Source organism: Leucopleurus acutus, assembly GCF_964270905.1.
Source record: "Leucopleurus acutus genome assembly, chromosome: 4".
NCBI lineage: Eukaryota > Metazoa > Chordata > Mammalia > Artiodactyla > Delphinidae > Leucopleurus > Leucopleurus acutus.
In genome coordinates this window covers 132,639,978-132,667,420 of record NC_139146.1, presented here as the reverse complement: position 1 = coordinate 132,667,420, position 27,443 = coordinate 132,639,978, and the positions used below count along the sequence as shown (strand labels likewise).

Here is a 27,443-nt window from a genome sequence, read left to right as displayed (position 1 = left end):
GGAAGGTGGTATTTGTGGAATTGTGTGACCTGTTGCTTGGCAACTTTAAGAGAGTTCAGCTTCTGCATTCTGTGAACTGTCGGAAGTCACGGAGTTTGGTGAGGCGGGTCAATTAGTTCTTGCTACAAAAAGGAAATTAATTCTTCCTTACGCAGAGGGCTTGAAAAGTCGTCCTTCAGAGCAGGCCATGTCACACTTCTTCTGCTTGACTCCACAAATTCTTCTGCCCTTTAGCCCTCTTACTTCTCAAGAGTTTGATCTGATCCGACTGAAGGCTGGAGCATCTTGGCAGAATGAAACAAGGTGGTCAGATTCGTCTGTAACAACATATGCAGGCAGTTACCGGAAAAAGCAGCTGCATGATTCCACGTGCGGCCGACTTCAAGCAGGGCGGCACTGGCCTGAGTGTAACCGTAGGGCTCCTTTGTGATTCACCCCTGGCGATGTCACTCTAACTAGATGAGAATGCTGTTAGAAGGAGGAGGGTATTGTCAACCCTGATACACTTTGTAGACTTACGCCCTGTATATTTTCCTGGGTAAATGTCAGGGGGAGGAAGACCTAAATGTCAGTTACCAGCTGAAATTATGTTTGTATTCTCTATTTAGTACTCCTAAAATTATGCGCAACTACCTTTACTCTTTTTTTTTTTTTTCCGATACGCGGGCCTCTCACTGTTGTGGCCTCTCCCGTCGCGGAGCACAGGCTCCGGACGCGCAGGCTCAGCGGCCATGGCTCACGGGCCCAGCCGCTCCGCGGCATGCGGGATCCTCCGGACCGGGGCACGAACCCGTGTCCCCTGCATCAGTAAGCGGACTCGCAACCACTGCGCCACCAGGGAAGCCCGTACCTTTACTCTTGAAAAGTTAAAATATGAGTATTCGGTTAAGATGTAGATGTTCTGTCTTCTCTGCTCAGCAAAGAGGTGCTCCTGAGAATTTCACTTTGTTTCTTGTCTAGTTTTTCCACTTTGGGGAATTGAAAAATTCCCTCGGATCAGGAGGAACGTCGACTAGACCCTCCTCTGCCCTCCACCATGAATTGTCTCTGGATGAATTCAAGTGCTGGGGGCCCAAAAGACATATTCTGAGTGTTTACTATAAACCAAGCCCTAGGACAGGCCTACAGAAAACATTAATTTCAGTTTCATAGGGTAACTGAAACCACAGAAATAAGTAACCAGCACAGGGGAAGGAGATTTTATCAGTGTCTGTGGCAGGGGGAGGGGTATTGTGTTTCTGGAAAGAGCTCTGTAAAGCAGCTTTCTTCTGAGCTGGCTTAGCAGGTGGGGAGAGAAGGGAGGGCTGCCTGGAGGAGAGAGTGCACAAAGGCAGCGAGCACTTAATCCCAGGTGTTATCTGAGAGCTGCGAGCAACTCAGTGAGTCTGAGACAGAAAGCATTAAATGAGGATGTGGAAAAGCTGAGGATTGGAAATGCAGTATTTCCCTCTGTAGGTTGTCAAATGTCTTGTCCAAATTCTGGAAATCTATTTGAAAATCAATTGGATTATTGGCTCCAACTTGAGACATGAGGAATAATTCAAATAATACCCTAACGAATACTAGTTATTTTGCCTTCCAGGGCTTTCCAAATTATCAAAACAATGCTTAAAGCCAAAATGTCTCAGAAGTACTTTGCAACTGGATGCCTCATCTGGTGTATTCCAGTGAACTACACAGTCACTGCATTTTTAATAGCTCTCGAGTATGTTGACACCTCAATTAACTTTGGAAGTCCCTTTGCTAATTCTGTGAATTCTGAGGCACCTCTAGGCCAGCAGGGGAATCTTCAAGGCAATGCTTGCTTCCCTGTCTCAACCTTGGACTCCCTGAGGTATACAAACCCAGAAAATATGAAAACTGGGAGAGCTCTGACTGGGCCTTTCAGAAGAGTCCCAAATTCTTTGAAAATCAATGATTTTCCCTTCTGCATTGGTACTTATAGAGACAAATCCCTGAATGAAAAAGCAGCAGCATGTTGGATCATGCTTCTGAAATGAAGAGGCGCTGTGCCAGACTCACTAAAAGGCCACGGGACAAATAGGGAGCATCAGTTTGTTACAGCAGCAATAGAAAAGTACAGGCGGATGTCGGAGATATTGCAATTTGGTCTAATAAAGTGAGTAACCCAATAAAGCAAGTCACACAAATTTTTTGGTTTCCCAGCACATATAAAAGTTATATATACGCTATATTAAGTGGGCAATAGCATTATGTCTAAAAAACAATGTTCATGCCTTAATTTAAAAATACTTGGTTGCTAAAAAAAATGCTAACCATCATCTGAGAACACAGCGTTGCCACAAACCTTCAATTTGTAAAACACACGGTATCAGCAAAGCACAATAAAGCCAAGTCCGATAAAACAAGGTATGCCTATAACACAGGTAGGGTGGAGAGCAGAAACATTTTTATAATAAAGGAAAGTAAAAATTGTTATAATAAAGGAAGGAGCACGATACAAAATTTTCATGAATCTTTAAAAGCAGGAAATATAAAAGAAAATTAGTACTTACCAGACCAAATTTTCACTTACCAGTGAAAACACTCAGAACAGTGGAGAAAGGTCGTGTTTGCAATCCCAGGCAGATTAATTAATTTGAGCCAGATGCAATTTTTAAAATGAAAATTTAAAAAAAATGCCACTTTGCTAAAATATGTCAAGTTTTTAAGAATAAAGATAATCAAAGATGTGTAAGATCTCCACACAGAAAACTATAAGACATTAGTGAGAGAAAATAAAGACCTAAGTCAATGGAGAGATAAACCATGTTCATGGATCAGAAGACTAAATATTATAAAAATATTATTTCTCCCCAAATTGATTTATGCAATTCCAATAGGTGTTTTTGTGGAACTTGACAAGATGATTCAAGGCCAGGGAATAGCCAGGACATTCTCAAAAAAGAACAAAGTAAGAGGGTTGGTTCTACAGATAACAAAATTTACTATGAAGCTTCAGTAATTAAGGCAGGATGGTATTGTGGCACAAAGATAACAAATAGACCAATGGAAGGGAATAAAGAGCCCAGAAACAGAACCATGCATATATGGGCACTTATTTATGAGGAAGGTAGCAGAACAGTGGAGAAAGGTCGTGTTTGCAATCCCAGGTAGATTAATTCCAGATGAATTAGAGGCCTAAGTGTGAAAGGCAAAACAGCAAATCCATTAGATGATGACATAGAGAATAGCTTGTTGATCTTGAGGTTGGCAAAGATTTCTTAAACAGACACAAAAAGCACTAACCACAAAGAAAAAGTGAAGTAAATGGGACTGTCTTAAAATTAAGTAGTTCTCTTTAACAAAACACACCCTTACAAGTATGAAAAGGCGAGCTATGGAGAGGAAGACAAGATTTTCAATTCAGTGACTGACCAAGGGCTCATAACTATGATACATATAAAAAAACTCCTACAGGGCTTCCCTGGTCGCGCGGTGGTTGGGAGTCTGCCTGCCGATGCAGGGGACGCGGGTTCGTGCCCCGGTCTGGGAAGATCCCACATGCTGCGGAGCGGCTGGGCCCGTGAGCCATGGCCGCTGAGCCTGCGCGTCCGGAGCCTGTGCTCCGCAACGGGAGAGGCCACAACAGTGAGAGGCCCGCGTACCGCAAAAAAAAAAAAAAACTCCTACAAATTAGTAGGAAAAAGACAACCCACTAGAAAAATGGAACAGAGACTTTGAAATGAAGTTCATAAACCCAAGATATCCAAGTGACCAATAAACTTATCAAAAGGTCCTTAACCACATTAGTAATCAGGAAATGTAAATTAAAACCACAATGAGCTTACTCATGTCATCTTCCAGAAAGGTTAAAATTAAAAACACCATGAATACTAAGTGCTGGTGAGAGTGTAGAACAATGAGGTCTCTCATGTACATCTGGTGGGAATGTGCATTGAATTGTTTTCTTTAGAAAAACTGTTTGGTCTTGTTTTCTAAAGTTGATGCTATAAATTTCCTAGGACTTAGCCGTTTTAAGTATATACCCAGCTGAAATGCATTGTCACACGTGCACCAAGAGACATGTATGTACAAGTATGTTCATAGCTGCATTTTTCATAATAGCCAAAAAACTGAAAAGAAGCCAAAGGTACAATATGTACTGTTCATCTACAGCAGAATGCAGAGACAGTGCTGTGATCATACGATGCCCGTGTAAATGAACAAACTATGGTTACACCTTGTAATGACACAAACATTATACTGAGCGTTTTGAGCCAGATGCAATACATATTGTATTATTCCATTTACGTAAAAATTAAAAAAAAAAACAGTCTAAGCCCAACTATAGTGTTGGGTATATCTGTCTGGGTAATAAGAAATATAAGGAGAAGCAAAGAAATGATTCCCATAGAAGTCAGGAAACTGGCCCACTGATTACCTGCCTCAGACCTTCTGCCCCAAACCTATTGGAAAAATAATTACTGGGGTTGGGCTCAGAAATGTACATTTAAAAAGTAATACCCTCTAGTGATTCAATTGCTGCTGTTGGTTAGGAGAAGAAAGATACAGGGTGGGTCACCAGCTGTCATCTCAGGAGTTATTAGGGCCAGTCTGTGGGCTGAATACATGTCCAGGAGCATTTTAGAACTCTTTAGGCTGAGATAATTCCCCTCGATCCTTACCTCACACACACATTCCAGGTCCCCAGAGCTCGGAGACCCTCCTCCCCCCGATCAGAGGCCCTAAAACGATGGCCACCATGTGTTGCCCTCTAGAAATTGATGACTGTGCTCCCCGCCAAGCCAACTGCTTGCCTAAAACGAGTGTCATATCTGGATTCAGGGAAACTGAACTACAGATATGTCTTGAAAGGTAGACACAGCATCTGTGAATCCCCAAGTTACCGCATCGCTACTAAGTTTTCCTGGGAAATCAACATAATTACCGTAATATTTCCTATTCCATTCACAGCACTTATCTTATTTTGAAAACAACTCTCTAGCGAAAGTCTCAGAAATCCTGTGAAAACAATTTTGAACTTAATGTTTGAGATTTTCATGTACAAACGTTGAACACTTTACCCTTTTATGACAAATCAGGGACCAAACAAATCACTAAAGACAATGAGAAAGTCCAACTTGGGTTGATTTAATGAGATTTTACGGTTGAGAGTGTGGAAAGAGAGGAAGAGAAGAAGCGTCGAAGTTTAAGAAATCAAATGAAAGGGTGAGTGAAAAGCCCTGTTAAGTCCATAGTCTGTGACTTATAAACCCATAAGCTTATAATTTGTATTTGCTCTCTTTAGGATGTCATTGCCAAACGGCTTTGCCCGCAGGGCTGGTCTCCAAGAGACCACAGATGTTAAAGGTAAGTGCAACATGATCAGTTCTGAGCACAGCCCTTTGGCCAAGTTTGCTGTCTTGATAACTTTTATATACTTGATTGTCATCCAGATGGTTTCCATTTGCCTACTAAAGGCAAGGCTTCTCTAGCAAGAAAACGAGCATGTTCCACTCTGGATCTGTCGCTCTTAAAAATAACAGTTATTCCAGGGCAAAAAAACTTCCTCCTCCATGTGAGTCCCAAATGTACCTTCTGACAGAGCTTGGAGCTCTAGGTAATGGAATCTGAGCTTTACTGGGTACATCAAAGAACTGGGAAGAAAAAACAAACTATTATAAATGACCAATTAGGAAACTCCATTTACTAATCTATACCCACCTCCACCCAGTTTTAGTTAAATCAGGATAACACTAGCTGCTATAATAGATAAACCTCCACATTCCAGTTGCTTAACACGTTAAAACACAGTTTTTTCCTTCATCTAAAGGCCCAGGAGGGTGTTTTGCAGACAGACCTTCCACAGGGTGATCTAAGGACACAGACTTCCTTCATCTTGGGGTTCCACATCCCCTGGGGCACCAGAGTCCTTTCTCTCCATCCAGCGGGAGGGAATAAAGGGTAGGGAAGGCACCCCTGCTTTTTCACCATTTCAGCCTGGACATGACTCGCATCTCATATGCTCACATTCCAGTGGGAAAAGCGGTCACAAGACCCCACCTACATGCCAGAGAGTTTAGATTCCTGGGCTGGGTAGACTCTTCCCAGTAACAACTGCACACTGTGGAAGGGGACAGCTGGCCCTCCTGTCACACACTCTGATTTTGGGGGAAGAAGCACAATAGGTTTTTCTCATATAATTTCCACCTCTCAGGGTTCAATCTTTGAAGGTTTAATAAGACTAAAGATGATCTCAAATTAGGCTTTTTAAAGCACCTTATAAAATATTCTGTTAATACTTTTTGTTGTATTTGTTGTTCAATATGTACCCATGTGTTGTGGGAGGAGGGTGGATGGTGTCAGGAACCGCCCTGCAGCCTCATGGGGCTCCCCTATATAATGGCTATCACCATTCTGCTGGCTTTCTTAATAAAATTGAACTTTATGGGAATAGTGCATTTGAAATGGGTTTTGTGTGTCCCTGTATGGTTTGTTGAGGCAAGAGACAGCACAGCTAACCATCTGTGCTATTGTGAAAGTCAGGAAAGACTTTCTTTCCCCGCTTGCAGTAATGAACGTAAAACCGAAACACACTACATAGCTCGGAGACAAGTCTGAGCTAGGGTAAGGGAAATTAAATTACTTAACCCCTCTACCATAGGAATTGCTTTGTTTTCCTATATCTCCTCTCCTGTCTTTATGGTAAAGTATTAGTAGAGGAAAGATAGAAAGGACATAAATGTTGTATTCATAATGATGACTTACTAATGGACCTCGCCCATGTGGCCTTTTTCATTTTCCTCAAATGGTCATTTTTTTTTTTGCGGTACGCAGGCCTCTCACTGTTGTGGCCTCTCCTGTTGCGGAGCACAGGCTCCGGACGCACAGGCTCAGCGGCCACGGCTCACGGGCCCAGCCGCTCCGCGGCATGTGGGATCTTCCCGGACCGGGACACGAACCCGTATCCCCTGCATCGGTAGGCGGACTCTCAACCACTGCGCCACCAGGGAAGCCCCTCAAATGGTCATTTTAATTTAACTGATGACTACACCCTTCATTAAGAGGTGAGAGTACATCAGAGTAGAATTATTTAATTTGGCCAGAGGATAACTTCCCTTTGTGCTTCTTTTCAACGTCCATGTCTAACTTTTGGATCATCAACTTGGTGCTAGAAGCTTCTAATGAAGGGACTTGAAACACAAAGCCAAGGATCAGATTGTCAGTACAAGCCCACTAGATAAATCTGCTCACCACTAGTGGACATTGGTCTGTTGACTGTCTCTTTGTAGAAATGTGTCCATTGGGACTTCCCTGGTGGCGCAGTGGTTAAGAATCCGCCTGCCGATGCAGGGGACATGGGTTCGAGTCCTGGTCCGGGAACATCCCACATGCCGCGGAACAACTAAGCCTGTGCGCCACAACTACTGAGCCTGCGTTCTAGAGCCCACGAGCCACGACTACTGAAGCCCGTGTGCCTAGAGCCCGTGCTCCGCAACAAGAGAAGCCACCGCAATGAGAGGCCCTCGCACACCGCAACCAAGAGTAGTCCCTGCTCACCGCAACTGGAGAAAGCACCCGCGCAGCGATGAAGACCCAACACAGCCAAAAATAAATAAATTAAATAAATAAATTTTTTTAAAAAAGAACGAAGAAGAATTGATAGCAGATGAGAGGTGTCATTAAAATTTTTTTTAAAGTGTCCATTCGTAGATATGCAAATCAGACAGGCTGTTCTTAAGTGTGATTCACATCATCAGAGGAAATACGTTCTCAAATTCTTTTTCACGACTGCCTTTCAAAGAGTCCCATCTTATTTGTTCTGCCTACACTAAGGCGGGTTTTCCTTTCGCGTCACTATTAATTTTCTTTCCAAGTGATGTGGTTGTGGCTTTTCCCTTCTTTGGCCCCTCATATGCCCATCTCTCATGTTCAAAGAACAAAGCAATAGCTAATAAAAACTAAAATCAAGGATCCTAAAACTGCAATACCACAGACAGTAACTGTTCAACAATTCAACTTTCTCTGAGACAGATTCTAGCAAGTTTTGTTTCATTAAAAAGCTTCCCTCCAGCAGAAGCAATTTATGAAGAGTGAGGTGGGATGCGGGGCAGCTGGGGTAGCTCTCACGGGCTGTTCCTTTCCCTCTTCTCGTTCTTAAGGCCATGCCTGTGTCCCTCCAGGATGAGCCCAACTTACCCTTGCAGAAGGGTACACTGGGCTCTTTGATTCTTGTTCTTCCAGGAGACGTAGGTACTAGGGAAGAGGTTATCTATAGAATGACCACATCAAAGCCCAGATGTGACAGCATGTGTAAGACCTTCTTGGGATATTCCCTAGCCACACATAACAAATTCCAAGTCCCTAAAGCAGCTACTTGGAACTCTATGGTATATGGCCTTTTACAAGGATGACAAGATCCAGGAAGATATTTACAAGAACCAAATAATATTCTAAGAGGGCAACATGAATATGGTTTGTCATGTTACTTCAAGAGTGTGTGTGTCCATTTTTAACATCTTTTTTCTCCTATTCTTTCACTCTCACTTTTATTCTCCTGCAAAGCCTTCTCCAAACCTCAAGAGACTTAACAAAAGTAAAAAGAACTCAGCAGACCACCCATAAGTCATGCCTTTACACAGGGAGATCTTAAAGCATAAACAAGTCATGTCTTTATCTTAAAGCATAAACAAGATGATGTCACTTCTCTGTTTCCTGTCAAACTTGCAATCAAATCCTAACTCCTTACCAAGGCTGTAAGGTCTTGCACAAATGGGACCCTGCCTATCTGTCCAGTCTCATTCCATGCCTTTCTGCTTTTGATCACTCTGTTCCAGTTACATTGGCTTCTTTCAGAAACTTGAAACTGCTAAGCCATTTCCCACTTCAGGACCTTTGCACATACATTCTCTTTGCTGGAATGCAATGATCTCAGCTCTGCTGAGCTGTATCCTTCAAGTTTGAATTTAAATGTCACCTCTTCAAAGAGGTTTTCCCTAGCCACTAAATTTAAAGTCAGTTCTTCACACGCTTTCCATTTTTAATTTCCATCTTAGTTCCTAATTTGCCATGTATTATTATATTCATTTACTTGTTATCTCTTTCCTCTTCTAGAGCGAACGCTTCATGAGAGAAGGAACTTGTCTGTCTTCTTCGTCTCTGTAACTCCAGCACCCAGGACAGGGCTCAGTACAAACCAGATGTCGTTTAACTGTATGTTGAACAGTGGTTTTTATGGACTTTCCATGGTTGACTTTTTCTTTCCCACAATATATTTCCTTATAGAGGCAGATTGTTACATAGAATTTGCCTTCCCAAAGGGAATTCATAAAGTACTTTCAAAAATTAGAATATACTTTTTACTGAAGCAACCTTTCAAAAACTTGTGTTTCCACGACCCAGCAATCCCACTACTGGGCATATACCGTGAGAAAACCATAATTCAAAAAGAGTCATGTACCAAAATGTTCATTGCAGCTCTATTTACAATAGCCAGGACATGGAAGCAACCTAAGTGCCCATCAACAGATGAATGGATAAAGAAGATGTGGCACATATATGCAATGGAATATTACTCAGCCATAAAAAGAAACTAATTTGAGTTATTTGTAGTGAGGTGGATGGACCTAGAGTCTGTCATACAGAGTGAAGTAAGTCAGAAAGAGAAAAACAAATACCGTATGCTAACACATATATATGGAATTTAAAAAAAAATTGGTCATGAAGAACCTAGGGGCAAGATGGGAATAAAGACAAAGACTTGCTAGAGAATGGACTTGAGGACACGGGGAGGGGGAAGGGCAAGCTGGGACAAAGTGAGAGAGTGGCATGGACATATATACACTGCCAAACGTAAAATACCTAGTGGGAAGCAGCCCCATAGCACAGGGAGATCAGCTCGGTGCTTTGTGACCACCTAGGGAGGTGGGATAGGGAGGGTGGGAGGGAGGGAGACGCAAGAGGGAAGAGATATGGGGACATATGTATAACTGATTCACTTTGTTATAAAGCAGAAACTAACACACCATTGTGAAGCAATTATACTCCAATAAAGTTGTTAAAAAAAAACAACTTGTGTTTCCAATGGCAGGCTTTAAAATCCTCTGTAGTAGCACATAAAATTGTAATACTTTAAAAATTGAATGAGGGAATTCCCTGGTGATCCAGCGGTTAGGACTCCGTGCTTTCACTGTCGAGGGCCCAGGTTCAATCCCTGGTCAGGGAGCTAGGATCCCGTAAGCCAAAAAAAAAAAAAAAAAAGGAATGAAAAATAGCGTTCCAAATGGCACTGTTGCATTCGGTACGTGGTTTTAGATGTACACGCTGCGCCACCCCCCACCCAGGCTCTGTAACAGGCTGAACAAGGCACAGCCAGAAGAACCCAAATCTGAAACATACACACGCAGTCGTGTAAACCCGTGATGGTGAACACAATCGGGGATGAGCGGGAGAGAGGAAAGAGAGCGGGAGGAGAGCTGGTGCCTGTAGGGCCCGAGGCAGGGCAAGTACCTTCCTCTGCTTCATGATGTGGGTGTCCTGTGCCTTCCAAGCTTTGTTCACCTTGTTTCCATAACGTCTCAGGGATGTGCCCCCTTGTGCTGTTCTGGGAGCGTTTCCAAGGCTTTTGGCTTCTGGAGGCTGGGGCCCCAGAGTGAAGGTGGGGGCAGATGGGTTAGGGCATGCCCGAAGAGAGGGACTTTTCCAGCCGGTGTGCTGGTCGGCCTGGGGAGGGAGCAACAGGCCAGCCCCGGGACGGAACAGTAAAGGGGTAAGATGGCCACCAAAGCAGGCAAAATCTGCCCCAGCTGTCCTGGGAGAGACTCGCAGCTCGTCATCCAGGCTTCTCTACATCCAGACCAGCATCTCCCAGGCAGAGGCATCTGGAGGGCCGCCCCTCTCCAAGGCATCCTCTTTTCCAAAGGCCAGAATTTGGGGCCAAGAGGAAAGACTCCCCTCCTCTGCCTCAGCTACCAGGAGAAACCCCCAGATGAAACCTCCCACCCCGCCAAACAGAAACCTAATTCCTACCTATCTCCTCCTGCGTGTGAATTCACGCCATCTTGTGCCTGTCACCTGAGTTGTTTATCCCTGAGGTTCCACACTTTGCACTCCTACCACCCGCACTGAGAATGTTCTAGCACTTTCTCCACCAATCCCATCCCCCCACACACACACCTGTTGCCTGATGGGGACTGATATGACTTGTTCCTGGATTCGTCCTGGTGCAAGCCCTGCAGGTCTATTCTGCTGGGGGAGAAGAGGACTCCTCAGGCTTCCACATGAATATCCTCCCTGGCTGTTCCTAGGGCCACTCTTGTGTGCCTTCCATTGTTAACACAGGCGAGCTGCCCCTGCAGGACAGCTGAGGACCAGCAGGGCCGCCAGGCAGGCCACTGCCTCACCTAATCCTTGCCCCCCACCCCTTCTTCCCACTCCCACCGTGGAGCTCGACAGCGCAGCTGCCCAAGGAAGGGAGCAAAGTGGCTTAGAACAAACCTCACCCCCCACGGGGCTCCCGACTTCACTCCTGGTGTGGGCTGTCACAGCAGAGGGACCTTCTAACGCCGGCATTTAGTTTGTTTTCTGGTTAATTTGTATGCCTGGCTGTGGGAAGCGCATACATTTCTTTTAAACTACAGAAAGAAAAAAGCTTATATTGGCCACCCATCAATCCAGGCAGCCTGGGAAGCATTTTGCCTGGGACTGAGGTCCTCACCACACTCAAAACGACAGATATGCCAGATGATGGCCAGCACACCCCAAAGAATCCCAGGATGGGCCCCCAGACCCACAGAATACCAGTGTCCCTTTCAGGAATTGGGAATTTTGTTTTCCTCTATTTGAAATCAGGAAACAGTCTAATAAATGGTTAAATGTGTTTGTCAGAAAATATTCAAGTGTAAGGCAAGAGTTTCCAAATTCCCTGCAGAGACTGGACACAAGGGAACATTGGCAGCTGAGCCTGTTATTAAGAAGGTCACAAGATGCCATCTGTTACTGTGCATACTTTGCTGTTCAAGTAAAACATCGACTAGGCAGTGGCTGCGATTGCTTTTGCCCGGGAACTTAAAAGATAGCACGACAGCGGGCACTACCGTGATTTCAGGGGCTTGTGTGAACAAACCATGGGTCTGCCTACGGAGCGGGCCGGAGCTATGTGGGGAGAAGATGGGAAGAAGACACTGTTTTTAGGTCTGTCCTTGCTTATGGCTCCAATGTAATTTGGGATGCTGCTGCCTGGTTTTCTTAATCTTTTTCTGTCTTTTTAGCCATCTATAAAATATGATACTAGCACTTCCTTGCCTATAATTATGAAATTAAGGCAGATAAGTGAATGCCTTATTATACACAATTAAAGGTTTTAAAAAATATTTATTTATTTATTTGGCTGCGCCAGGTCTTAGTTGTGGAGTGCAGGATCTTCAGTTGTGGCATGCAGGAACTAGTTCCCCGACCAGGGATCGAACTGGGCCCCCTGCATTGGGAGTGTGGAGTCTTAACAGCTGGACCACCAGGGAAGTCCTAATTTTTTTTTCTTAATTCATAGAAAAGTTGAAGGAATCGTACAACCAATATTTGCCTACTCTCTGCCCAGATTCACCAATTGTTAACATTTGGCCACATTTGTTAACATACAGCTTTATCTCAGTCTCTCCCTATTGATACTTGTATATAGTACTTCTTTGCTGAGCTACTGAGAGTAAATTACAGGCATGATAACAGTATATCCTTAAATACTTCAGCATGTACTCCTAGGAATTAAGAATGTTCTTTTAGCAAAAAAAAAAAAAAGTTCTCTTACATAACTGTGATACTATTATCGCACGTAAGAAACTTAATACTGATAGAAACATTTTTACCTAATATACAGACCATTAAACACCTTATTCTTAAACATCTGTCAGGAAAAGATTCACTCTGTCATCTATCCCAATGGTTAGCAATTCTCTCTTTGAAATATCTTGTATTTTTGAGGCACTCTGAAAAGCCTGATGAAAGCTCTGGGCCCTATCTTCAGAAACACATCCATTGAGACACTTCTACAAGCCAACAACGCGTACCTCTTGGATCCCTCCAGGGTGTCCATGGACTCTTACTTAAGTGTTGTTAATCTTTGATCTAAATTCTCCTCTTTTGTGTACATACAATTTGAGACCACAGTACTCCAAAAAGGCTAAAAACTATTTTTCTTCCCTTTCCAACATTATGTTTTGTGTTCATGAAGCTTCATTTCAAGGAACTCAAAGTTTCAAGGACCTCAGGGATGGGTAGGTAGGGGATCATATGATCCCCTAATCTAAGCTAAGAAAACGGAATCGCAAATACAGCTGAGAGCAGTACAATGACAGATACCCAGCAGGTGGACTACGTGATTAGAAGACCAAGAATATTTCCAAACTTGAGCTTCTCTGATTCTGAAAGAGCGGTGCTCGCAAACCCACACTTGCTTTCTTGATAATTCACTTTTAAAACCAAATACCTGTGGCATTCCATCAGGGTTGGGGCAAGATTTATGGACCTAATATGTAAGGTAGAATTTGTTGGCCGTTGCTGACATTGTTAGTTTCATCAACAAAATTGCCCAATTTGGTTGCAATTCTAGGAGGAGGAAGTGGGAGCAGGGAGGTGGATACACAGAAGCAAATTAGGGTAATGTTAAATGTCCTTAATTAAAAGGCCAGTTGAAACTGCCAAGGTCAAGTTGCCCTGTGGGCTCTATTTTGTCAACTGTTAACTTGCAAAGAAAAAAATCGTCAGCTGACCGAACTCCAACATATGAGAGCTTGCTGGTGTTCTTCTCCATAAACAGACTGAAGAAAATGAGGGATGTTTCTAACTCAGTTAGAAGAATGACCAAGTTTGGCTACAAGATGAGCATAAATGTGTAAGTCCCTCATGCAGTGGTCTAGCACAAATTCTAATGCCTGTTTTCCCCCTACAATCCAACAAACGCCTCAAAATTACTTTCTATAAAACTTCTATATTATAAAATCATATAGTTTAGTGATTAATGATTATCTCATATAATTCTTGAAAGGAAGGGTGACAAAAAACGACCTAAAGCCTCTGGCAGGCCTATGGGACTTATAAAAGTCTTATAGAGCTTCGAAAAGCTAAGGATTTACAGCCAATGGAATAATCATAGCTAATTATGCAGGATCAACTTCTAATCCACATGCTTTAACTGCCGCTGTGAAAAAGTGAGTTTTTCTTGAATTTAGCGAAATAATTATTGAACTCTTTATTTGACGTTAGCTTAAGATAGCTTGTTTTTTGAAGTTTATCAGCATAAAATAGCACAAATAATGAGTATCTCCCAAATGCTAGTCCTCTCCCTTGACTCATCCCTGTTGACCAGGCCCCATCATTTTATGCCAAACCAGACCCTCTTTACCTTTTTAAATCAATTTTTATTTACTTTTAATCAAATTTAATTTTTTCATCTTATAGGAAATTTATAACTTATAATTTTTTCCTCATAACAATGGCTATAATCACAAAGACAAATGTTGGTAAGGATGTGGAGAAACCAGAACCTTCATTCATCGCTGGTGGGAATGTAAGGTAGCACAGCTGCCTTGGAAAACACCTTGACAGTTTCTTTAAAAGTTAAACACAAATTTACAATAGGATCTAACAATTCCACACCTAGGTACCCACTCAAGAGAAGCAAAAACAAATGTCTACACAAAGATCTGCACGTGAACGTTCACTGCAGTATTATCTATAGTAGCGAAAATTGGAAAGAACCCTTACATTCATCAGTTGGTGAATGGATAACAAAATCTGATATATTCATACAATGGAATACTAACTACCCACCAATAAAAAGAACGAAATATGGAATGTGGATGAACCTCAACAAAATTGTTAAAAAATACACTAGAGCTTCTTCAGACCTTGAGAAAAATGTATAGCTTTAGCATTTCAGCATAGTCTTGGTTCCCTCCGATTCTAAGAGTATAAGCTGTGTATCATGGAAGAATGTTCCAGGCATAAATTTACCTTGACTTCTGGCTTCCAGTTCTGCATGTAAGGGGCTTGAACGAGTCCACTCCATCCTCACAATGTGGTAAAAAGCTGAAGAGACTGAAAAATCAACAACTCTTCTTAGATCCATAAGAGAGGTGAAGACACAGGGAAAACCGTCACCCCCAAGACTGAAGAGACAGACAGGTGAATTCAGAGAGTCACAACTTAGCAGAGCAGAGTCTCACAAGTGGAAGCCACTATGGGAACCAGCGCCAGGGCTGGAATACCTGAACTGTAATTGCTGACAAACTGCTGGAGGCTCAATGTAGACAAGTCTGAGAGTGAGAAATTCTAAAAGGACCCAGGCATAGGGCAACCCCTACAGTACTGTGAGATTTACCCCAGGAACTTGACCAGGTACACACGGTAAATATCAGAGAAAAATCCCCTTGTGCTTCTGGCAGGGGGAGGGGAAAAAGGAACCATTTTGAAATACTCCAGAGCACTATATTCTTCTTAACAAGGTCTACCCTCACGAGAAGCTAGTTAACCAGAGCCTAATCTGCCAGGGTTGTTATCATTGCCTAACTGACCTGGGAGCAGGGAAGTACCCAACTCCAGCGTACCCAAGCTTTCCATGTGGGAAAAGAAATACCCAACGCCAGTCCACTTTAGCCATTCTGTTCTACCTAAGCAGGGAGAAAAAAACTTGGAAAAACTTGTGAAGTTCACAGTCCAGAGGCACAGGCTCATAGGACTATAGAATGCTTCCCCTCCCCCTACAACTTACCACCACATTATTTAAGGTCCTATTTACAGCAATTCCTTTTACCTGGTACAACGCGTTCTGCTACCAAGAAAAAATTACAAGGCATGCTAAAAGGCAAAAACACAATTTGATGTAACAGAGCGAGCATCAGAACCAGACATGGCAGGATGTTGGAATTATCAGACCCGGAATTTAAAACAACTATGGTTAATATTCTAAGGGCTCTAATGGATAAAATAGAGAGTATGCATGAACAGATGGGCAATATAAGCCTACGTGGAAATCCTAAGAAAGAACCAAAAAGAAATGCTGAGATCAAAAACAGTAAAACAGAAAGAAAGAATGCTTTTGTGGGGCTTATTAGAAAACTGGTCACAGCTGAGGAAAAAAATCTCTGTGCTTGAGGTTACCTCCATAGAAACCTCCAAAACGGAAAGGCAAGGAGAACAAAGACAGAAAAGACAGAACAGACTGTGGGACAATAGAAGGTGTAATGGGCACACCAGGCAAAGAAATAGAAAAAATATGTAAAACAATAATGAATGAGAATTTTCACAAATTAATGTTGGACACCAAACCACAGATCCAGGAAGATCAGGGAACATCAAGAAGGATAAACGTAAAACAAACAAACAACAAACTCTACATAGGCATATCATTTTCAAACTACAGAAAGTAAAAGTTAAAGAAAAAAATCCTGAAAGAAGCCAAAGGGAAAAAAACATCTTACCGATAAAGAAACAAGATAAGAATCATATCCAACTTCTTCTCAGAAACCATGGAAGCAAGAAGAGAGTAGGGTGAAATATTTAAAATGTTGACAGAAAGACCCCACTAACCTGAAATTCTATACCCTGTGAAATTATCCTTGAAAAGTGAAGGAGAAAGAAATACTATCTCAGACAAACAAAAACTGAGGGAATTTTTTGCCAGTAGAACCGCCTTGCAAGAAATGTTAAGTTCTTTAGCGAGAAGGAAATAATATAGGTCAGAAACTTGGATCTGCATTAAAAAAAGGAAAAGCATCGAAGAAGGAGTAAGTGAAGGTACAATAAAAACTTTAATTTTTCTTATTAATTGATCTAACAGATAAGTTTGTTCAAAGATAATAGTAGTAACAATGTATTCAATTATGTATGCTTATGGATATGTATATGTCTTATGTATATTCTTATATACCTATGCTTATATATAAGTGAGGTGAATGACAAAAATAATACAGGAAACAGGAGGGAGGAAATAGGAGTATTTTATTATTATAAGGTATACTCGTGAAGTGCTATAGTGTTATTTGTAACTACACTTGGATTAGCTGTAAATGTATATTGAAAACTCTAGGGCAACCACTATAAAAGTAAAAAAAAAGAAGTAGAGTTATTATACTAAGAAAGGAGCAAAACACAATCATATAAAATGCTCATTTAAAATGACAGAAGGCAGAAAAAGTGGAAGACAAAAATAGGAATAAGGGCAACAAGTAGAAAACAAAACAAATATGGTAGATGTTAATCCAACTGTATCAATAGTTATTTTGAACATCAATGGTCTAAATACACTAATTGAAAGACAAGAGGTTATCAGTAGATCAAAAAACAAGACCCAATTATATGCTATCTACAAGAAACCCCATTTGAATATAAAGACACGTATAGATTGAAAGTAAGTGAATGGATTACTTGATTCTCAACATATGTAAGTTTTCGAAATACCATACAAAGTTAAATGAAAATAAATGCTTACAAAAAAAGAAAATAAATGCTTACAATGCAAACTAAGTAACTGAGAAAGCTTTGAGATGCTTGGTAGTATGAAAAATTTAAAAAAACACTTCAAATCATAATAATTGCTATAAAAAAGTAAATAGATGGAGAAAAATATACTATGCTAATACCAATGAAACATAAAGCAAGAATAGCTCTATTAATTTCAGACACAGCAGACTCTGAAACAAGGAAAATTATCAGGGATAAAGAAGGGCATTAAATAATAATAATGATAAAGGGGTCAATTCTCCAAGAAGACATAATAATCCTTAACATGTACGTACCTAACAACAGAGTATCAAACTACGTGAGGTGAAAACTGATAGGAAGGAGAAATAGATGAATCCACTATCATAGTTGGAGATTTCAACACCTCTCTATCAGAAATGGCCAGATCTAGAAGGAGGAAAATGAGTAAGGACATAGTTGAACTCAACAACATATCAATCAATTGGATATAATCAACATCTATTAAATAACTTCATCCAACAACAGCAGAAAATACATTCTTCTCAAGCTCACATGGAACATTCACCAAGATAGACCACATTCTGGGTCATAAAATACACCTTAACAAATTTAAAAGAATAGCAATCATAGAATGTCTGCTTTCAGACCACAGTAGAATTAAATTAGAAATCAATAGCAGAAAGATAACTGGAAAATCCCCAAATACATGGAGATTAAACAATACATTTCTAAATAACACATGGGTCAAAGAAGAAAGGTCAAGAGAAATTTTAAAGTATTTTGAACTAAACAAAAATGAAAACACAACTTATCACAATTGGTGGAATGCAGTAAAAGCAGTGTTTTGAGGGAAATTTATAGCATTGAATGCATATATTAGAAAAGAACAAAGATCTAAATCAATTTAGTTTCCACCTTAGGAATCTAGAAAAGGAAGAGCAAATTAAATTCATAGTAAGCAACAGGAAAGAAACAATACGTAGTAGAGTAGAAATCAATGAAATTGAAAACAGGAAATCAAGAGACAAAATAAAGGAAACAAAAAGCTGTTTCTTTGAAAAGATCAAGAAAATCAATAATCCTCTAGCTGGGCTAACTAAGAAAAAAATAGAGAAAGGACATCAATTACTATCAGAAATAAATGAAAGAAGAGAAATCACTACTGAGCCCATGGACATTAAAAGGATACTAAAGGGCTTCCCTGGTGGCGCAGTGGTTGAGAGTCCGTCTGCCGATGCAGGGGACACGGGTTCGTGCCCCGGTCCGGGAAGATCCCACATGCTGTGGAGTGGCTGGGCCAGTGAGCCATGGCTGCTGAGCCTGCGCCTCCGGAGTCTGTGCTCCGCAACGGGAGAGGCCACAACAGTGAGAGGCCTGCATACAGCCAAAAAAAAAAAAAGATACTAAAGGAATACTATGACCAATTCTATGCTGACAAATTTGATAACCAAGATGAAATGGACCAATTTCTTGAAGATACAAGCTGCCAAAACTCACACAAGAAAAAAATACACAATCTGAATAGGCCTATATCTATTAAAGAAATTGAATTAATAATTAATAACATTCCCAAGCAGAAAGCAATAGGCCCAGATGGGTTCACCAGTTAATTTTACCAAACACTTAAGGAAGAAATTATACTAATTCTCTACAATCTCTTTCAGAGATTAAGAGGTGAAGGAAAACTTCCTAATTCATTCTATGAGGCCAGCATTACCTTAATACCAAAGCCAGACAAGGACATTACAAGAGATATACAGATAAACATACCTCATGAACACAGATGCAAAAATCCTCAACTAAATATTAGCAAATAAATCCAACAATGTATAAAAAGAATTGTAACCACAACCAAGAGGTATTTATTCCAGGTATGCAAGGCTGGTTCAACATTCACAAATCAATTAATGTATCCATCACATCAATAAGCAAAAAACAAAAACAAAAAACACCCCACACGATCATATCAATAGATGCAGAAAAAGCATTTAACAAAATTCAACACCCATTCATGATAGTAAACTAGGAAAAGTCTCAGTAAACTAGGGAAAGACAAGAACTTCCTTAACTTGATAAAGAAAATCTACAAAAGAAACCTACAGGTAATATTTAACGACAAACTAAAAGCTTTCCCACTAAGATCAGGTACAAGGCAGGGATTCTCCTCTCACCACTCCTTTCAACATAATACTGAAAGTACTAGCTAATGCAATAAGACAAAAAAAGGAAATAAAAGGTATAGAGATTGAGAAGGAAGAAATAAAACTGTCTTTGTTCACATATGACATAATTTTCTAGGCAGGAAATCCAAAAGAATTGACAAAAAAAGTCCTGGAAGTAACAAGTGATTATAGAAAGGTTGCAAAATACAAGGTTAATACACAAAAGTTGATTGCTTTCCTATATACCAGCAATGAACAAGTGGAATTTGAAATTAGATTCAGTGCAAACCCAATCAAAATCCCAGCAAGTTATTTTGTGGGTATCAACAAAGTGATTCTAAAATTTGTATAGGGAGGGATAGATAGGCAGAGCACAGAGGATTTTTAGGTCAGTGAAAATATTCTGTATGATACTATAATGATGGGTGCATGCCACTATACATTTGTCCAAACCTATAGAATGTACATTAACAGGGAACTGTAATGGAAACTGTGAACTTTAGGTGATTATGATGTTACAATGTAGGTGTGCCAATTGTAACAATGATTAACACTCTGGTGGGGCAATGTTGATAATGGGAAGGCTATGCATATGTGGGTGCAGGTGGTATATGGGAACTCTATGTATCTTTCTCTCAATTTTGTTGTGAACCTAAGACTGCTCTAAAAAATTAAAATCTTTAAAAATGTAGAGCATTTGAAAGGTTAACTTTTCTTTTTTATGGGGGAGAGGGGACATAAAGAATTATTTTGTAGCTGAATTAAAATTTAAGAAAATTAATAAAGACTGAAACACAGTCCCTAGTTTAGACTTACTTCAGGAAAACCTCATAGAGAAAGCCAAAGGACATATAAAACTGAATTATTCTGATAACACTTTTTATTATAGACTCAATTTCAATGTCTTCTTAGCTATTATCAGTATGGTTTTCTTTTAAAAATAATATTGAAATATGTACTATAAAAAACAAACAATTTTACCCAGCCACCCCAGAAGCTCCAGAATGTTTACTATGACTTAACTTTTAGTTATAGCTTTGTCTTACCTCTTACTTTTCTGTTGGTCAGATTCTAAAGGGAAATAAGTGATGTGTATATAATTTGTTGGTATAGCCTAATTGGGAATGTAAGAAATTTTATTCTAGCACTGGGCTTGATCCTTGGAGAAGGTTTTCCTTCTTCATTTGCACGCAGGACTATTCCCTCATATAACCAGCTCCTTTAAAAATTCATTGATGTCAAGCATGGAGTGGTAAGTGCAACGTTTCTCAGTGATCATTTACATGTAGAGCTTAAATGATTGCATACTGCATATTATTTATTTCAAAAAAACTGGAGGGAGTTGGAGTTATTGTTTAATATATTCATTCATTAAACATTTATTCCTGAGTGCTTATTATGTGTGTAGCTTTCCTCTAGACGATGGAGAAACAGAGATAACCAATATTATAATTGTGAACTGATGATACTGTACTTTCTTTAATAGTCACCAACTTTTCCTCTTTCCCATGTGTGACAATAACGATACATACTACACTGACAGTTAAAAACAAAAACAGCTTTTCTCTGATTGAAAACTTTCAAATAATACAGAGAAATAGAGACAAAAGTAAAAGTCACCTGAAATCCTTCCTCTCTCCCCAGGGATAATCACCACTAACATTTTAGTGAACTTCCTTAGAAACTTATGTCTATACTTATGCATACATAAAGATGCGCACAGGCATACACTTAGAGTACACTGATGGGATCCATAGTCCTCTGTAATCTGCTTTAACCACTTAATGTTTTCATGGGCATCTTCAACGTTAACACAATCATTATTTTACTGGATACATAATATTCCATTGACTGGATGTATCAATTTAAAAATATGCCATGTTGCTGGGCATTTAGGTTTTTAAAATTTGTAGCTATTATAAATAATGCTGGGATCAGTAAATTTGAATATAAATTTTTATAACTGTACAATCATCATCTCAGAGTCCTTTCCCATAAGAATTCTTAGGTTAGAAGGTATGCTTATTTTAAATTTTGATGTACAGCCAAATTGCCTTCCAGAAAATTAGCCTTATGAACTAGCAGTCCACAAGAGTGCCTGTTTTCCGATATTTTCTCTAACACTGGCTTTAAAAAATAATTTTGATAAAGATATTTCAATCTCCTTTTAACTTTCATTTCTTTGATTATCAGTGAGGTTAAGCATCTTCTGTGTACTAGTTATTCATAGCTCTTTTGTGACTTATAGTCAATTCTCATTATTCAAGGTAGTTATCTTTTCTAAAGTCTCCACTAACACTGAATCACTGAATACTGAACTATTATTGCTCCTAAGGGAAATGGAGGGTCAGGTTCCTGTGAGCCTCCGGTCATACGGTTTTCACCAACTGATCAATATGTAAATTTGTTTTGTGCATGTTTCTGGTTAACAGTACCTTATTTAATATATATTGTTGATCCATTAATGCTGAACTTACAGCACTATAACCTGTACCTAAACAAAGCTTATCTAACAAACGTATTTTCTCTGTAAGGCACATCACAGCCTTCCTGCACTTAAGAAACACTAGATAGCACATCAGCACTGCACCTGGGGGCCATCTTAAACAGTGAAGTCATTAACAAAAAAACATGAGAATGCAGAACATGTGGCATTGAATTGGCTGCAAAAAGGATACTTTGTTTACTGTCTGAGAGCTGAAACAAGACAGGGTGTGCTCTTGTTGGACCTCCATCGAGACTGTGCATGTCAGGTGACTCAAACTGTTTGCCACTTTGGGCATGTCCTTGAACAATCTAAAAAGTGCTGCGAGTATTGACTTTGGGGTTACATATAAATTTTAGCAAGCAGGCAAATTCTCAAATATGGAATCCATGAGCAACGAGAAGTGACTGTATTCACTTCCTTTGCCCATTTTTCTACCAGGGTGTTTAGCTTTTTCTTATTGGCTTGTGTAGGCTATTTGCATATAAGGATAGCAATTTTATAAATATTTTCTCCAATTTTGTCTTTCTATTCTATTGCTAGTATCTGTTAGTATAGTGGCTGCTGACAGCAGTATCAAATGCCTTTTGAATGGGGAGGATGACACAGTGGAAACACAACAGTGGAAAAGGAATTTTATTAAGTTTCTATTGTGAATGCGGTTGGTTTTATTTTTACCTCTCTTTTTCACAGGCACACCAAATTCTGTCTGGGGATTTTCCTCTAGCACCTCCAAGTTATGAAAGAACCTGTAAGTCCAATCCCAAACTACCACTTTACATTCATGTTCTGCCTTTATTGTAATTATGATCTTTATCTGATATCTTCATCCATTCCAGAGTCTGAAGTCATTTAAGGCCTTTTGCATTTTTGCCTCCTTCCTCCCATCATGCACTTTGTTACGTCATTGCACGTACCTCTCCTAACTGTAAGGATGGTAGGAAGCAGAAGTAAACAGTGGGGGGATTCCCATAGAGGCACTGCTAGCAGCAGCTCTGAAAAAGAGTGCACCTGTGAAAAGGCTGTGATGGTGACAGAAGCTGGAGGTCGGGGTGGGAGGGTAGCATGTGTGTGTGTGTGTGTGTGTGTGTGTGTGTGTGTGTGTGTATGTGTGAGGTAGGTAGTGTGTATGAACTATTGATTAAAAAATGGTTTAGGAATGTCTGTACAGTTCATTTATTTATACTATGAGAGACTCTACCACGAGCACTTACACACTGGCTGTCTGTCTCTTCATGCCAGATGTGAGAATTAAAAAGCCAGCATCTGAGAACCTGATGAAGTACAGCTGACTAAGGAGAGAGTTCCTGAAGCATGTAAGAATCTTTTCACTTGTCACCCAACAGTGGATCCCTGGGAGTGTCAGTAATTTTGCACAGTGTAGCCGTGAGGGTGGAGGTGTGTGTGTGTTTAGAATTGGTGTGAAGGTAATCCACAATTTACAATCATGTGATAAATAGAAAAGCCTATAGAAATAGACTATTCTGATAAGCAGTCTTCCCAAAAGCATCATGAACATTTCTTGTTTAGATCTCTACAGTTATTTTGGAAACAAGCCTCAAAGAGGCTTTTAGGGACTGGAATTTCTCTCCTACGGTCCAAATTCTCATCAGTGACATCAGGGATTTGCTGGATTCCACCTCTTGTGAAAAAGGCAATAAGTTCTCAGATTGTCCTCCCCTTCTGGGGACCCACCGTGGGTGCCCAGGGTCCTGGGCTCAGCTTCCTCATGTGCCCATTCTGCTACCCAACATCTCCTGTCCCCGCTCCCCCTGACGTGGCCCTCCAGAGCAGGGGCTTTGTCTTGCCTTCTCAGACATTCTCAAAACCCAGTAATTTTTAACAGGATATGAAAATGGGATTCTTCTTATATCTTAAGAGTTCTGGCAGAGACTTCTAGAGAAAGAAAGAATAAAAACTGGTTTCTACAAGCACCCTACTGACTTCACCTCATTTAATATAAAAGTTACAACGATTTCTGCTATCCTATTTTGCTTATTAAGATTTCTCTTTAAATTGACTTAAAAAATGTGGCCTCACCCTAAGTAATTATATTTACAATACCATGGGTTTGGTATGCTAGTTATGTGCATTAGACAAAAAAACGTGGACTTCCCTGGTGGTCCATTGGTTAAGACTCCAAGCTTCCACTGCAGGGGGCATGGGTTCGATCCCTGGTGGGGGAACTAAGATCCTGCTTGCCGCACCACGGCGAGGCCATAAAAAACCAAAACCTGACCATTAAAATAAAAATGTTACTCAACTACCATCTAACATTATCAATAAGAACCACCAGTATATATACATATCACTTTGGAAAATCCTAGTCTGTGGGCTCCAACAGGCTTATCTGATAAATTTCACTAATGGGACAGGGTTGAAACGGCCCACCTCTGTTCCCAGGTAGCTAATCTATTTAATGGTGGCCTTCCAGAAAGTTACCAGGTAACCTTCCTAGCACGGGAGGGCAGGGCTGTGGCAGGCAGTGGAGGGAGTTATTCGGGGGCATTTGAAGCTGGGCAGTCCACTGAACGTTGTATTATGCGGGCAGCCAGGGACCTCCCTTCCCTGTAGGGTTGATGCCTGCTTCTAGGAAGGGTAGCTGATTTCCTGAAAGTATATTTACTGCTAGCTGGCCTCCTGGGAGTTGCTCGGGAGAATCATGAACTATTGTTAAATAAATAAATCCCTCTTGCTGCACAGAGTTGTACTGATGCCAAGCAATTCCGCTGCCAGTGTCTGCAGCTGTTCCAGGGAACAGTTGCCTGTCTCTTCGAGGTGCTTCCCCGACCCCCTCCCCTAAAGTGAATTTTCTATACTCACAGTAGCTTCTTTTTAGCCAACAATTACTGACAAATTAATGACATTACATCCTGCTCTTGTTTATATGGTGCAACAGGCTAAAAGTACAACACACACACACACACACACATACACACAGGCACACCCCACACAATTAATATGGGGTGCTTGTTTGGGAAGCCTTGGGCCTAGAGTTCTGAGTAAAGAATAAATCACAACTTGTAATTTATAGGCCAAGGCAAAAATCTTAATTTGAAAAAAAATAGGCATTATATTTGGGGGAATGGGAACAAGCACTGAGATGTAAAATCTACACATTCCTGCATCAGAAGCAAGTAGGGACTGAATGAGATTTTCAGCAATAAGTAAGGACTGAATGAAAATTTCAACCATCATTAACAGTATTCTCACTTTAAAAAGTATTTGCTTGGTGTCTAATGCTTTTGGTAACCATCTTCTGCATATTTATATTTCTGGGTCCTGTCTTCAAGAAGTTCATGATATAACACTGGAAAGGAGAGACATCCACACCCAGGAATGTCTGGACTAAAGGGATGGTAGGGAAGACAGGGGGAAAAAAATCTTACCGCTAAAGGATGATTAAGGGGCAGTAGAGAAGCAGTGAATGGTTCGGTTATTGATTCCAAGAGTTCTTGCCTTTTTTTTCCTCTCCTGCTTATTGATCTGGGCTTCCTGTCACAGACACAATACATGAAATAGGAAGGTTAAAAGAGGTGGAAAAAAGTGCAGGAACAATCCCAATTCCTGCTCTTTACCGATGTCTTGGCAATTTAATTCCCAATTCTGTTCAAAAAAGTAACCTTAGCGTTTGGGCGAGTGCTGAAAACCAGGCCATTTCTTTTTTCCAGCTTCGGGAACCATGTAATTCTACAAGCAAGACTAGCTCATCTGAAGACTCAGAAGCTGATCAATACTCCGTTTACAGCCTGGGAAGACCATTCTCATCATTTAGCTGAGTCGGAAAACGAAGCCACAAAGCTGGAGGCCCAGAGCTTGCTTAATTAACGCCTTTGAGGTATGAGAGGGCCCGGGAAGACCCGGACCTGGGCAGGTTAGCTTTCTTGGGCACTTGCCGGGGCTTCAAACGCCTTCATCCCTGTTTGTTTTTTCTCTTAAATTGGAAGAGGGGACAAAAGTCATCGTTATAATCATTATTAAAATTTCCTTTAAAATAAATACTTGGAACCACACTTCTCTGCAAGAACCACAGAAATGGTGGTGTGGCCCCGACAGCTGTCGTCTCCAGCGTCCAACGAGCCAGCCCCTTCCGTCCGGGGGTCCAGGGCCGGGAAGGGCGCAGGGGCGTGAGAAAGGCTCTTTTGTATTCAGAGCAATAGCCGGCAGAGCTGCAGCCTTGCACCGCCAGGTCTTCCTCCGCGTGAGGCGCCGCCAGGAAGCAAGCTGGCGAGGAGGGGCGGTCCGCGTCGCGGCGGGGGCGGAGCCTGGGGGCGGGGCGAGTCGCGGCCTTTCTCGCCTCGGCTCCCTCCAGAGTGCCCTCAAGCCTCCATAAGCCCCTCCCACGGCCCGCCCCGCCCACGGCCCGGCCCCTCCCCGCCGCCGTCTTGGTCTCCCGGCTCCTCCCGTGCGCTCGCCTCCCGCCTCTCCGCAGGTCCTCCTCCTCCCTCCAAGATCCTCCTCCCCCGCTGGATCTAGTGTCCGGCCCCTTCTCCTGCTCTTTCTCCTCCGGCTCTGCGACCCTCCTCCCCCTGCATTCCCACCGCCATCCTCCTGCGCGCTGCCCCCGCCCGCGCCGAGCGCGCTGGAGGGAGGGCGCGGAGACCCTGCGTGCGGGAAGGCAACGTCGCTGTCCCGGGCGCGAAGGGCCTCCGCTGCTGCTGTCCCACCGGGGGACGCCGAACTACGTGTGGTTACGGAAGTAGCTGCCTCCTGCTACACCTCTTCCTCCGCGCCCGGCTCTCTGCCCGGTGCCCCGTTTACTCCCATTTACCAAGCCGTCCTTCTCGGTATGATTTCTGTTAAATAGAAAAGGTAATTAAAAGTCGCACCACCACCCCTACATACCCGTGCCCCCCCCCCCCCCCCCCCGCCTTCCCAAACCTCCTAGTGGTTATTTTTGTTCTTTAGCCCAAGTTAGGCTAGATACCTTCCCGGAAAGCCATCTGGTCTGATTCCCGGGATCCCTTCGTATGGTTTTTTTTAGGTCTCCAAACCGTGCTTTGGAATGCTGCCTTGGAGCCACTCAGAAACCTTCAGGGTTTTGCCCTGGCCAGCCTCGTGGAGAGCATCTCGGGCAGAGGGAGGTGACGGCCTCTGTTGAAGGTCTAAATACCTAAGGGTCCTGGTCTTGTGCTGTAATTAATACGTTTTACTACTCCAAGAAAACACAGTTCTCTGTGTTAATAGGTATTTATTCATTCTTTCTTTCAGTGTTTGTGTTTGTGTTTTTTTTTTTTTCCGGAATGCAAAGCATAGCTTAATAGAATACTCTTTAAATTCTAAAACCCGGTGTGAACAGCTTTACGGATGATTTTACAAAATAACCTGGCCACAGAAATTCAGTTTGACCAGAAACATTTATACGGTTGGGTCTACAC

The 27,443-nt window shown here is 41.5% G+C and overlaps 1 protein-coding gene across 1 annotated transcript; it reads left to right on the top strand.

Moving 5' to 3' along the window:
* Positions 1-187: 187 nt before the first annotated feature.
* LOC309961153 (uncharacterized protein C4orf51) lies at positions 188-27,153 on the top strand (the record flags this gene model as incomplete). Its single annotated transcript, XM_082838170.1, is given in 10 exon segments — positions 188-426; positions 5,252-5,313; positions 20,775-20,813; positions 20,816-20,832; positions 22,759-22,816; positions 23,308-23,354; positions 23,358-23,381; positions 25,737-25,805; positions 26,498-26,852; positions 27,050-27,153. Coding segments are annotated over 10 exon segments (1,014 nt in total).
* Positions 27,154-27,443: the final 290 nt, after the last annotated feature.